This window comes from Aedes albopictus, chromosome 3 (genome assembly GCF_035046485.1).
Source record: "Aedes albopictus strain Foshan chromosome 3, AalbF5, whole genome shotgun sequence".
NCBI lineage: Eukaryota > Metazoa > Arthropoda > Insecta > Diptera > Culicidae > Aedes > Aedes albopictus.
The window spans coordinates 233,146,210-233,158,716 of NC_085138.1; the positions used below are offsets into that span (position 1 = coordinate 233,146,210).

At 40.4% G+C, this 12,507-nt stretch overlaps 2 protein-coding genes across 5 annotated transcripts in view; one reads left to right on the forward strand and one right to left on the reverse strand.

The window, feature by feature from the left end:
- The window catches only part of LOC109407855 (oxysterol-binding protein 2), an 81,759-nt gene extending 79,150 nt beyond the window's left edge, over positions 1-2,609 (forward strand). For all 4 annotated transcript variants that reach the window (XM_062859493.1, XM_062859495.1, XM_062859494.1 and 1 more), the window contains one exon: positions 1,137-2,609. In XM_062859493.1, coding sequence (XP_062715477.1) covers positions 1,137-1,347 — 211 coding nt within the window. In that variant the 3' untranslated portion in view covers positions 1,348-2,609. The remainder of the gene's footprint in view (positions 1-1,136) is intronic.
- A 3,119-nt stretch (positions 2,610-5,728) lies between these two features.
- LOC109399059 (signal recognition particle receptor subunit alpha homolog) lies at positions 5,729-12,180 on the reverse strand. The gene is made up of 4 exons (XM_019671489.3): positions 11,862-12,180; positions 10,338-11,795; positions 6,307-6,474; positions 5,729-6,230 (listed from the first exon to the last, which is right to left on the reverse strand). The coding sequence occupies exons 1-4, from the start codon at positions 11,976-11,978 to the stop codon at positions 6,105-6,107; spliced, it is 1,869 nt and encodes a 622-aa protein (XP_019527034.3). The 5' UTR covers positions 11,979-12,180; the 3' UTR covers positions 5,729-6,104.
- Between the last annotated feature and the right edge of the window lie 327 nt (positions 12,181-12,507).

Consider the following 12,507-nt stretch of genomic DNA (forward strand, 5'->3'; position numbering starts at 1 on the left):
TGTTTTATGATCATTAGAGGCGGAAAAAAATAATCGAAAAATTGATCAACAAATCAAAATTAACGTTAAACAAAAAAGTGTTGATGTTTTCGCATCTGACAGTGGGCACTATTTACTAGCGCCCAGGACATCCTGTCTACCATATTTCCAATGCATTGATATAAACCGTGTCGGGGGCCTGGTTTCAATCCTCCGCCGTTCTGGCGAAGTCATTTATTTCGTTGCCTTGATCCTCAGTGCCTGCTTTGTTTGCACCATTCAGGTGTTCGTCGAAGTACTGCTTCCACCGTTCAATCATCTCACATCGGTCTCTCAAGGGTCTCCCGTCTTTTCGCTTCTTCCAGACGGCGTTTTTTCGCCGCCATGATCGTCATCGTCCACGCTGCGTTTTTCTCCTCCAAAATATCTCTACACTCCCTGTTGAATCCATCCAATCCAATGTACCGTGGTCCAAATTTCGCTAACTGACAAGATTTAGAGATCATAATCGTAGAACTAATTGTTCTCTTGTCCATATTTCACTTAAGGTATTATAGCTAAAGAAAAATTTGGACATGGCTTCTTTAGCGGTGTTGAGATAATCCTATTTTCTGAATCTGCATGCCAAACTGAGCCGAAATCCAAATTTTCATGAATTTTGATGACCGGGAACCTATTTTAAAATCAGTTTGAAGTTTGTATGGGAGCGATTTGTCGAATCACCCCTCGTCGAATTTTGTACTGGGTGGAGCTGTCAAACAGTTGCCCAGCTGTCAAAAGGTGATTTCAGAAAATCTGTTTGAAATTGATTTTAGGTACCAAAATAAAGTTCTAAAAATCTGAAAAAAATCATAGTGGCTCAGAAAAAGGTGCTCTTCCGTATATAATCAAAAAATCAGTACATTTTTTTAAATTTAAAAACCCAATTGAACAATGAGTTCTATGATTATGATCTCTAAAACTTATCAGTTTGCAAAATTTTTATCCGCACGAAGTTAAGGCACCTGCGGTATCCGAAGGAGCTCTAGGCCGCGTCGTTGATGGCCGTTTTAACTGTAAAGCTATACGTGACAATTTAACATTAAATACTATGACACAACTCCTTCATTGGTTTTCTCTCATCTAAAAAAGAACATACTCGTTTGCCATTTTCACAGACTGGAAGAGAAACAGCGGGCACGAAGGCGCGAACGGGAAGCCGAAGCCGAGAAAGCTGCCGCCGAAGGTCGTCCATACCCGCCATACGAACCGATCTGGTTCAGCAAACAGCAAGACGAGGGCACCGACAGTCTGGTGCACGTGTTCAAGGGAACCTACTGGGATGCCAAGGCGAAACAGGAATGGTCCAAATGTCCCGACATTTTCTAAAGAGTTGTGTAATCGTTTACACCGTTATTCTGTTTGTTTCGGTTATGTAATTTGTGGAAACTTTGCTTTATAGATAGTAGTATAAGTATGCGTCAGCGTGAAAGGGGCGACTGGATGCACCAAAAAATAAACGGATGGTTTTAATTGCAATATATTGCTGTTCATAATTTAATTTAAAATGAAAAAACGTAGTAAAATGGAATACCAAGGTGTAACTTGTAATATATTTACTGGACTAATTGTTTACTGCAACTTTTGAGGAATAAATACTGTAACTGTATGTTCTTCTTTGGTTCCTGTTTTGTTGGCTTTACCAAATACTATTACTGTTATAACAACAATCAATTATCTGTACAAGACAAATGCCAGATTAGGAATATCAGCGCAAATATTTAACGAAAGATTTGTTGGAGCAGAAGCATTCGAAAAGCATTGGAAGGTAGATGACCATGATATGATAGCATTCAAATGATAATTGTGACTCTCTCTTTGAGACGTAAACTACAAATTTTGGGAAACCTTTACCTAAGCACTACATATTACTATTGCTAGCAAAATACATTATTACTATTATACAAGAAAAAAATCGTGGACTACGAATAGATTCATAACTGCGTCATACATAAAATACAAACAAATAAATCTTAAATTTTAAAGAAATGGTGCATAGTTTATCTCGTAGACAAGGGTCTTGGTTCGTTTAAAGAAGCGTTTGATTAAGGTCGTCCGATTGCTTTGTGTTTCCTCAACTATTGCGCTGCTAACACACACACAAATTGACTCGTTAATCTCCTGCTGTTTCGATTGTAAAGCAAAACAAAACACTGAATGTCAAATTCCATGTAAGCAAAGATTTCCTACCATCATGTACTAAATAGCAAACCGTCATCGATACACAAGTTTCTCAGATAACTTTGCGAAGGGTTAACACGGATACCAACATTTGAAAAAAGCAAACAAACTAGATAAATAATTAAGACAAAAGTTACTTGACAAAAAAGGGAAGATAACTAACTATAGATAATACGAAGAAAAACTAAACACTTTCTGACTAATAAAATGTGAACTTAACGAAATAGCAGGTTAAACAATATTCGAATGCAAAACATAAAAAATATACAAAGAACTTTATGCAAACATGTCGTGAAAAATTTAAGAATGCGAAGAAAAAACCATAGGACAGAAATTACTAGTTGTTACGCTTATGAAGCTATTAATGAAAATATGAAGTAAAATAAAACAGTGAAAATGTTTTAAACCAATTCAAGGTGGCTAAAGTATGAATATGTATTCAATATCACAGTCAGTTTGCGATCCGTCTTCGTATCGGTTGGACGTGTTTTAATTGCGAGAAGTTCCATCAGTTCGCTGTGATGGCTCTCAACTCACGAGAGAACACGTTCAAAGTAAACCTAGCGAACTTTCCGCGACGGCCAAGTTTTGAGCAAATCCACGCGTTCGTTAATCAAACCCTTGGTCTACTGCCCAGCCAAGTGAAACGCTTGCAGATTAATCATTCTTTGAAATGCGCGCATGTTAAATGTGCCGATCTTGCGATGGCCGAAAAAAATAGTGCAAGATCACAACGGACGACACGAGCTCGAAGTGGAAGGCTGCAAATATCCAGTGCGATTGACGATTGACCGCGGTTGTACGGAGGTCAAAGTTCATGACCTCTCCGAGTGTATAAGCAACGAAGATATAGCTGTTTATCTACGTCACTTCGGTGATGTACACGAAGTGAAGGAGTTGAGTTGGGGTCCATCATTCCCCTACCAAAATGTTTCATCTGGGGTACGTGTAGCGGTTATGACGCTGTCTTATCAGATCGCTCGTCACGATCCAAGGACAAGAAACCTTGATTACCTACCGTAATCAACCTGCTTTATGCAAGCACTGTACCCAGCCACTGCATCCTGGCAGTACATGTGTACAAAATAAAAAAGCAGACAAAATCAAGCCTGACAATCAATCGACAGCCAACAAACCCGCGGGAGATAGTAGCTCGACACTCAAACAAGCGAACGAACCGAACGAGCCGAACATCCGTTCGAGTTACTCCAGCGTGGTGGAAAATAAACCGACCAACAAGCTATCGGTATACGTCGCTACAACCGGCGGCGGGAAAAGAAGGAGAAACAATAAACAACAGCAACACAGTGTACAGCCGCCCGAGCGTGTGGTGGTTACCCGACGTCTCCACTAGACAGAAATGCCTTGCCATTATGCTGGACAGATGTGTCATGACAGAAATGTTCTCTCGCTGTTTGCATGGAAAGCAGCGGTGTTGATCATTTCTGACGAACAAACCAACATCGCCACCGAAATTCTTTCGCAAGGTTGAACAGTCGCAGAGAGAACGCAGCCCAGATTTCGATATGAGTAGCATTGAATTGAATGAAGACGACGAAGATGATCCCGAGCCCGACCGCGATGATAACATGGACGCATGGGTTAAATGGTTACGCAGGAGTATTGATAGAGAGAAACGGAGAAAACAGCAATGAAATTTGTATTATTTATTTGTATTTAGATTTAGATTCCGACCCGAATGATCATTTTTAATTGAAGGGTCGTTAATAAATGAACAACAACAACAACAATATCACAGCATTATGATAAAACGAATGTTTTCCATCACTATATGCAGGGATGGGAACACTCAATTACAAAGAGTTACACTTACCTGCTGTTTTCTCAGCTCAGAAGCATGCAATCAAGGAACGATGTATGAACGACTTCTGCCTTATGGTTTTGTCTAAAAGTTTGCTTCAAAAGTTACATTCACCTCGTGGAGAGTTGCAGTCACAACTCCCTCGCGACCTCAGTATGCGTGCGCGACCCCTACTCCATTCGGCAAACTTTTAGCCAAAATCACAAGGCCTCCCTGGCAAACCAGTGAATTACGCAAAATGAAATCAATCAAGAGAGCGGCTCTGAGGAAATTTTCTAAGCATCGCTCGCTTTGTCTTAGAGATCACTATGTAAGAATTAATAACGTTTATCAAAGCTTGAGTCGACATTGTTTCTCCCGGTATCAGCGAAGTATAGAACTCAAACTCAAACGCAAGCCAAAGTCTTTTTGGAAATACGTCAATGAACAACGTAAGGAATTTGGCCTTCCTTCCTCGATGGAGTTGAATGGGATAACTGCTTCTTCTACTTCGGAAATTTGTCAACTGTTTGCCGATAAATTTGCAAGCGTGTACAACAACGAAATCATTACCGACGCCCAAGTAAGACGTGCAGCCAGCAATGTTCCTCTTTCCGGTCAAACGATGAGCGCTTTGGATATTCGAGCTGATGCGATTGCTAGAGCTGCTTCCAAACTGAAGCCGTCTTTCAACCCAGGACCGGATGGTATTCCTTCCGTGTTCTTGAAAAAGCACACCTCGCACCTGCTAGCACTACTCCACAGTTTATTCGAAATGTCAATATACAGTGGCATTTTCCCTTCCTGCTGGAAAATTGGATTCATGTTCCCAGTACACAAAAAGGGAAGCAAACGCGATGTGAACAACTACCGAGGAATTGCGGCTCTGAGCTCTATTTCAAAGCTGTTTGAGTTGGTCGTTATGGAGCCTGTCATCTAGCACTGCAAGCAACACCTCTGCCCCGATCAACATGGCTTTTTGGTCGGCCGCTCTACCACCACCAATTTATTCCATCGTATTTACCAATTCATTCACATCGTATATCATCGAAAGTATGAATAAACACGTGCAGACCGATGTCATCTACACAGACCTATCTGCTGCTTTCGACTAGCTGGACCACAACATTGCTATCGCTAAACTCGACAGACAGGGATGGGACCATTCATTTGCAAAGAGTTACATTCACTTGCTATTATCTCAGTTCAGAAGCATGCTATCAAAAAACAATGTATGGATGAATTTAACTTTGTAGTCTCATCTGAAACTTTGCCGAATAACATTGGAGTCGCACACGCATTCCAAAGTTGTGAGCGAGCTGTGAAGGCAACTCTCCACGCGGTGAATGTAAAATACAAGAAAGAATATGGCTTCCTTAGTGATAATTACAGGAAAAACACTAATCTATAACTTTGCCAAACACAACATTTCAATGTTGTGCTTATGAACTGAGTTATGGACAAATGAGTCAAACGATTGCCAGGTGATCGAAAACATCCCTGGTTCCAGGTACATCCTATTCGAAAACAAGTAATTTGAACACCGATTGATTCTGTTATTTTTTGTTTTCATACGCGTACATTTCTAAAACATCCAAAAATAAGAAACAAAATAAAAAGCGTTTCTTTCTTTCGTTTTGAGCTGAATACAATGCTTAATAAATGAGCCTGCGCTATATAGATTAGGTATGTCATCAAAATAAAACAAAAAATCACAAACTTGAAACATAGGGTTTTTGATCTTGTCAATATATTCTTGGCCCTAATGGGCTACGATAATCGGAATAATATTTTTCATCGATAAAACACAACAAAATAGCAATAGTACAGAACAATGATAATACACATCCCAAAATGAAAGAAAAAAAAACTATATTAGGTAGGTACACAATTTCGTGAAGTAAAACAATAAGCCGAGATAAATTTGCAATTGTCTATGCCTGCTGGAATTCGTCTACTGTTTTGCGTTAGCTAGCTACCCGGAATAAAATAGTTAGGTAAACTGGTTCAACAAATTGTACGAAACTTGAAACTGGGATATCAATAACATGTGAGATGATCGAAACAAGATGACACACATATTGGAGTTTTCTTCGATTGGAATTTACTTCATCAACGCATGGACGACGGCCTTGGCGTTCAGCTTCTTCAGATCGGTATATGTCTGTCCGGTTCCGACGAATACAATCGGTTGTCCCGTAATATAGGTCATCGATATGGCAGCACCCACCTAAAATCCGGAAAGGGGAAAATTACACCGATTAGTACATTGAACCAATACTGATGGTCAGGAGCCAAGCACTCACCTTGTCATCGATGGTATCAAACTTAGTCAAAACGATGCCATCGATGATGTGGGGATTTTCGTTTGAGGAGTAGTCTGCCAAGGCCTGGTTGAACTTTACCAGCTGGTCAACGGCTTCATTTCCGACCAGAGCTTCTCCAACGAACAGCACTAGGTCAGGTTCGTTTACCTGGAAATTTTGGATGATAGATTTTAAATTAGTAGGTATCGTGAAGGCCCCATATTCTGCGCATCTAAGACGTTTTCGCTTTCAAATTTGCCCGCCAATACTTATAAGCTTTAAAAATAATACAAAAATTATACTTATACTAAACACTGTTTTATTTAGAGAGAATAAAATAGAAGAATACCTCTAGGAATTCCTTCAAAGATTCTGTCGCGAATTCCTTCAGAGAATCCTTTGTGAAATTTTTATGGGATTCCCTCGGAAATTCCTCCAGGGATTCCTTAAGAATTTCCGTGAGGCATTCCCAAAGAAATTCATCCAGGCAATCCTACAAGGATAACTTTTTTTTATTCCTACAGGGATTCTTGCAGGACTATCTCTAGGGACTCCTTGGAAAATTCACCAAGGACATCTTTAGAAATTTCTCCAGTGTTTTTTTTTCAGAAACTCCAGCAGGAATTCGTTCAGGACGTCCTTTAGAGATTCCTCCAGAGATTTCTTCAGTTCTGCATATTTTTTTCTGGGATTACTTCAAAAATTTATTTTCGGGAAATTGAACTGGGATTCCTTCGGGAATACTTTCTGGGTTGCCTTCAGGATTTTTTCCCAGCATGACTCTTGAGGAATACCTCCCGTGATTTTTACGAATTCCTCCAATTATTGCTTCAGAATTTCCTAATGAAACTCCTTCAGGAACTCCTTCCAGGATTCCTTTAGTGATTCCTCCGAAGATTCCTTCGGAAATTCCACCTGGGAATACTTCAGGAATAACACGTGAGATTCCTTCATGCATTTTACCAAGGGTTCGTTTAACAATTTTTTCAGACATTCCTTAAGGAATTTCCCCCGATTTTTTTTTTCAGGAACTCTTCTTACTATTATCGAAGTATTTCGTCATGGATTTTTGAGGAAAGCCTCTACGGATTTGTTTATTATTTCCTGCAGGCATTCCTTTGAGAATTCATCCAGAAATTCATTCAGGAACTCTTCTTGATATTATTTTAAGAATTTATTCAAAAAGTTATCCTGGAATTGCTTCGGGAATTTCTTAAGAGAATCCTAACCCTATTGGGATTCTTCCCGGAATTCTTCCTGGGATCCCTTCAATAATTCCTCTAGAGATTCCTAGAGGAATTTCTTCAAGGATTACTTCGAAAATTCCTTCAGAGAATCCTTCGTGAATTCCTCATGGGATTCCTTCGTGAATTCCTCATAGGATTCCTTCGATAACTCCACTACGGATTCTTTTAGTAATTCCGAGTTATTCCACCAGGCATTTCTCCAGGGATTCTTTCGGGAACTCCACCTGAGATTCTTGCAGGAATTCTTTCAAGAATTCCTCTCTGCGAATTATTTTAGAAATTCCTCCAACAATTCTTTCGGGAATTCATCTGAAGATTCGTCCAGATACTCTTCGTAGTATTACTGCAGGATTTCTTCAAGAATTCTCTTGGGATTACTTCAGAAATTTCTCCTGGGATTCTCTCGAGAATTCCACCTGAGATTCTTTCGAAAGTTACACCTGGGGTCCCTTCGGGAATTTCACCTGGGACACAGACAAACAGACGTAACACCTAGTACAAATTTCGTCAAAATCCATCGTCCAGTTTACATTACCGTCATCTGGTGGGCATGTTGCACGACACACTGCTGTGTGCAATATCTCCAATAGAAAGCGCTAGTGTGAAACGTCAAACGCGAAGAAAAACGATGCGAGCGCCTCTGGTTGTGAAAGCCACATCTAAGAAGATGTAAAATGATCGTTAAAAGCGTGGTCGATGGGAATTTTGCCACTGTTACGTCTGTTTGTCTGTGCCTGGGATTTTAAAGAAATAATCGGAATAATTCCTGAGAAATCATAAGGAAGACTTGGAGGTGTTCCTGAAGTTTTCATTGGAGAAGTTCCTACATAAATCCTTGATGACATTTTAAGGGAAATTTTCAAACAAAACCTGCAACAATCTTTGGATAATTTTCTTCTCGATCCTCGAAGAAATTGTAGACCGTCAAGATACCTCGAAGAAATTATTATCTTTGAAAGAATAAATTTCTAGAAATGTCGAAGGCATCCTTCCGTATAGAATGTTTATGAATTGCTTTGGAAAAAAAAATATCTGCGCAAATCTTTGGCAATTCGTGAGTAGTCCTTAAAAGAACACCTGCACTATTTTTTAGAAGAGAGAATTAACTCTTGTATGAATTCTTGGAATAACGTCTGGAGGATTCTCTGCAAGATCTCTTGAAGAAAACTTTGTAGAACTCTTGGGCTTACCTTCGGAAAAAAGAAATTCCTCAAGGACTTTTTAGAAAAAAATATAGGAGAAATCCTCCGAGGAATTCCCGCAGGAATTGTATGAATAATTTGTAAAATGCTATGTGATGGAAGACTTGAAAGACTTTCTGGAAGAAGCCTTAGATAAACTTGTAGAAGAGCCAATGGAAGAATTCTTGCAAAATTACAAGAAGTTTTAAAGAATTTCTGATAGAAACCTTTAGATGAATTCCAAGAGGGATCCTCTAAAGAATTCATAGAGGAACTTCTGAAGCAAATTAGAGGAGCTTCTGGGACAAATCTTCGGAAGAATTTATGCGGAAATTACGGGACAACTTCTTTGCGGAATCCATATAAAAATCCCAACAAAAACCGTTGGATGAAATACTTGAAAAGTCCCTGGAGAAGTTCATTGTAGTATTCTTGACAGAATTACTCGATAATTTCTTGAGGAAAACCTTGGAGAAACCTCGTGAGAAGTTCTTGGAGAAACCTCTGCAGATTGATTGGAAAAAAAAACTTAGTGAAATGTTTGCATGAATTCGTGGAGTTATCCTTGGACTAGTTGCTGAAAGATTCATTCTAGAAATTACTAGACAAATACATGGATTAATTGCTAGAGGAATTCTTGAAACAAGTCCAGAAGGAGTGCTAGAAGAAATGCCAGGATGACTGAAATTTCTGAAGTAATTCTAGGTGGAATTTCTGGAATATTTACTTGTGGAAAACCTAAAAAATGTTTTGGTTGGAGATTTTTTTTTATTAATTTCTGGAGGAATCTTTGAGTAATACTTAGAATAATTTTTGGATGAGCTCTTGGGGAATCCGTGGAGGAATTCTTGAAAGAGTCATGGAAGAAACTATTGAACGATTTTTGTGGATGAATCTTTTGATGGATCGTTGAAGAAATTACTAGATGAGTCCTTTCCTCTAGCACTTTTAAAATGAATCGTTGGGTGTACAATCAGATTCTGCGAACTAGTATCATGGCAAAGTTCTTTACTTTTTGTTTCTGTATTTCAAGGACAAGATATTTTGAGTATTTACACAGCTTAAATTTTCTCGAAATCTAGAGAACCGTCAAACGGATCTGGATGAAAATGTAACTCAATGTTACATGATGTTACTGTGCGGAAGCAAGTATCAGTTAACATTTTCAGCCAGATACGTTTGACGGTTCCCTAGATTTGTGATCGAGAAAATTGGAGCTAAATGCTCCAAATACCTTGTCCTAAACCGGATTTTATTATGTATTTCTCTCTGGAAACTCCGCTTGCTTTCGAAATCGCCAAATATTTTCTAAAGCCATCAGCGACTTAAGGTACAAGTTCTAACAGAACGCCTATCTCTTGAATCCGTATTTTTACCAAAATTATTCAATTTCTCCCAATTCATTTTTCTCGAAATCACGTAAATTCTCTCCGAATACACCCAGTATCGGTTCTGATTAATGAACCGACCATTTTAAAAACTGTGCATTAAAATCGTATACTAATACAAGCCACGGGATGTACGGGACCCATAAAAGGTTAAAATCCCTGTTAATAAACAAACAACAACAACAACAACAACAACAACAACAACTAGTACAAACCTTAATCAATTTCGCCAACGCCCTCATAAGTGGTTCGTTGTCCTGCATCCGACCAGCGGTATCGATCAGCACCACATCAACCGCCGAATCCTTGGCATGCCGAATGGCTTCCATCGCAATGCCGGCGGCATCCTTTCCGTAGCCCTTCTCGTACAGCTGAACCATGCTCCGTCCGGCATGCTTCTCCGGTGGGTGTAGGGCATTCAAATGCCTCATATGGGTCCGCAGCTGCTCAACAGCTCCAGCGCGGAACGTATCGCAAGCCGCAATCAGCACGTTCAGATTGTTCTCGATCAACCAGAAGCAAATCTTGGCCAAATTGGTGGACTTTCCGACGCCGTTCACCCCGCAGAAACTCATCACGTACGGACGCTTGTTTTTCTTTGCCTCCAAACAATCGCGAAGTATGTCGACACGGCGCTTCGGGGACAATATTTGAACCAGTGCTTCGGTCAATGTGTTCTTGACCGTAGCCGCAATGGTGTCGAATGTTCCCAGGACCTTCCCTTCCAATTTGACTGCGACCGATTCGCACAATTTGTGGGAAATATCGGAAGCAACGTTCTTAGATATCAAATGGTCTCGAAGTTTGTCCAGCGCTGGTTGCATGTCCTCGCGGGTAAGATTCTTCGATCCCACCAGTCCCTTGAACAAAGAGAAAACTCCTCCGGATTTTTTGGCCGGAGCAACATTGGAGCGATTGGCGTAAGTTTGAATTTCCTCCTCATCTTCTTCCTCGGAGTATTCGCTGTCACTTTCAACCTCCATGTCCTGGATGCCACCCTTCATGGTGCCAATAATGGCATCGGTAGGCGTGAAATCGCTCTTTATATCTTCCGGTTTGTCCTTGGACCGATCCAAGTTAGGCAAATCTCTAGTGTTGCCTGCCAAATCCCAAACTCGCATTTGCTTGCCGGACTTCTGCTGGGGTGACTTGGGAGACTTCGGTTTGTCCCCCTTCTTTTTGTTCAGCTTCTCCATCATCTTCTTACGATTCTCGAGAATAACATCATCGTTTGCTCCATTCGAGACAGTCGGAGGAGCAATCGGTTCTTCCACAGCCTTTTTAGATTCTACAATCTTTACGGATTTTTTGCTAACTGGTTTCTCTTCGCCCTTTCTCTCAATCATCGAAGCCACGGTTTTCTTCGACTTGTGGGAATCCTCGTAGCTACGCATTTGCTTTGGAAGAGTTGCCTGCATGCGTCCCCACTTTTCCGCCTGTTCCAGAATGCGCGTGAAATCATTTTGAAAGTCAAAATTTGAATAGTTTCGATTCTCCACTCGAAGATCGTTCTTGTACTTGTCCCGGAACTCCAAGTGGACGTCGCTTAAAAATTTGTCGATATACGACAGCTGAAGGATTTTCTGGAATGCTACGACAAACACCAACTCAAATTCATTGTCCAGCTTATACTGGAGCGAGAGCCCATCATGATCATACACTCCCGATCGTTCCTGCAAAGCAAAACAAAATCTTAGAACAACGAACGTCACATTCCAAAAAAGCACCTCTCAACTCACCTGTAGAATTACGCTTCGGATGAGCGCATTTACCGAGGGGGCGAATATTTGATCGGTTCCTCGGAAGTACCACAGGACGATTCCGCCCTTGGTGAAAATGGTGAACAAATCCAACATTTTGGACCACTAAAAACTAGTTTCTCGGTTTCCTACGCTAACACACAAGATGGACTTTACCCCCTGCTCGTACGTTTGTGATTAATACGCACGTTTAGTTTAATGTTGAAAGTTTTGCACTGAAACAACGAGAAAATGGATCTAAAAACTGCGATCGTTCCGATGTTTTTCCTGCGTACGGCTGACAACGCAGCACAACGAACGTAAACACGTAGTACGATAAACGTCACTTTTGACAGTTTAACAAGTACGCAGCCAATTTGCACGGAAAACTAAAACTACCTATTTTTTGAGTTTATTTCAAACAAAAGTAGGTACCGTCTAGGGAACGTTCAAAAATTACGTCCAACATTTGGGGGAGGGGGGGGTCTACAAAATTGTGACACTACGTGTATTAAGTATAGGGAAAATGCGTGACAGAGGGGGGAGGGGGGGTCTAGAAATCCCAAAAATTGATGGACGTAATATTTGAATCTTCCCCTATCCCCGTTGGTTTGGGTGGCCTATTATTGTGCCGAACTGCGAACGG

Coding starts and splice junctions, on each gene's coding strand:
- LOC109399059 (XM_019671489.3), bottom strand. CDS start 11,978: ATGTTGGATTTGTTCACCATTTTCACCAAGGGCGGAATCGTCCTGTGG. Junction 11,796..11,861: donor TCCGAAGCGTAATTCTACAG/GTGAGTTGAGAG, acceptor TTTGCTTTGCAG/GAACGATCGGGAGTGTATGA. Junction 6,475..10,337: donor CGTTGGCGAAATTGATTAAG/GTTTGTACTAGT, acceptor CAAAATTTCCAG/GTAAACGAACCTGACCTAGT.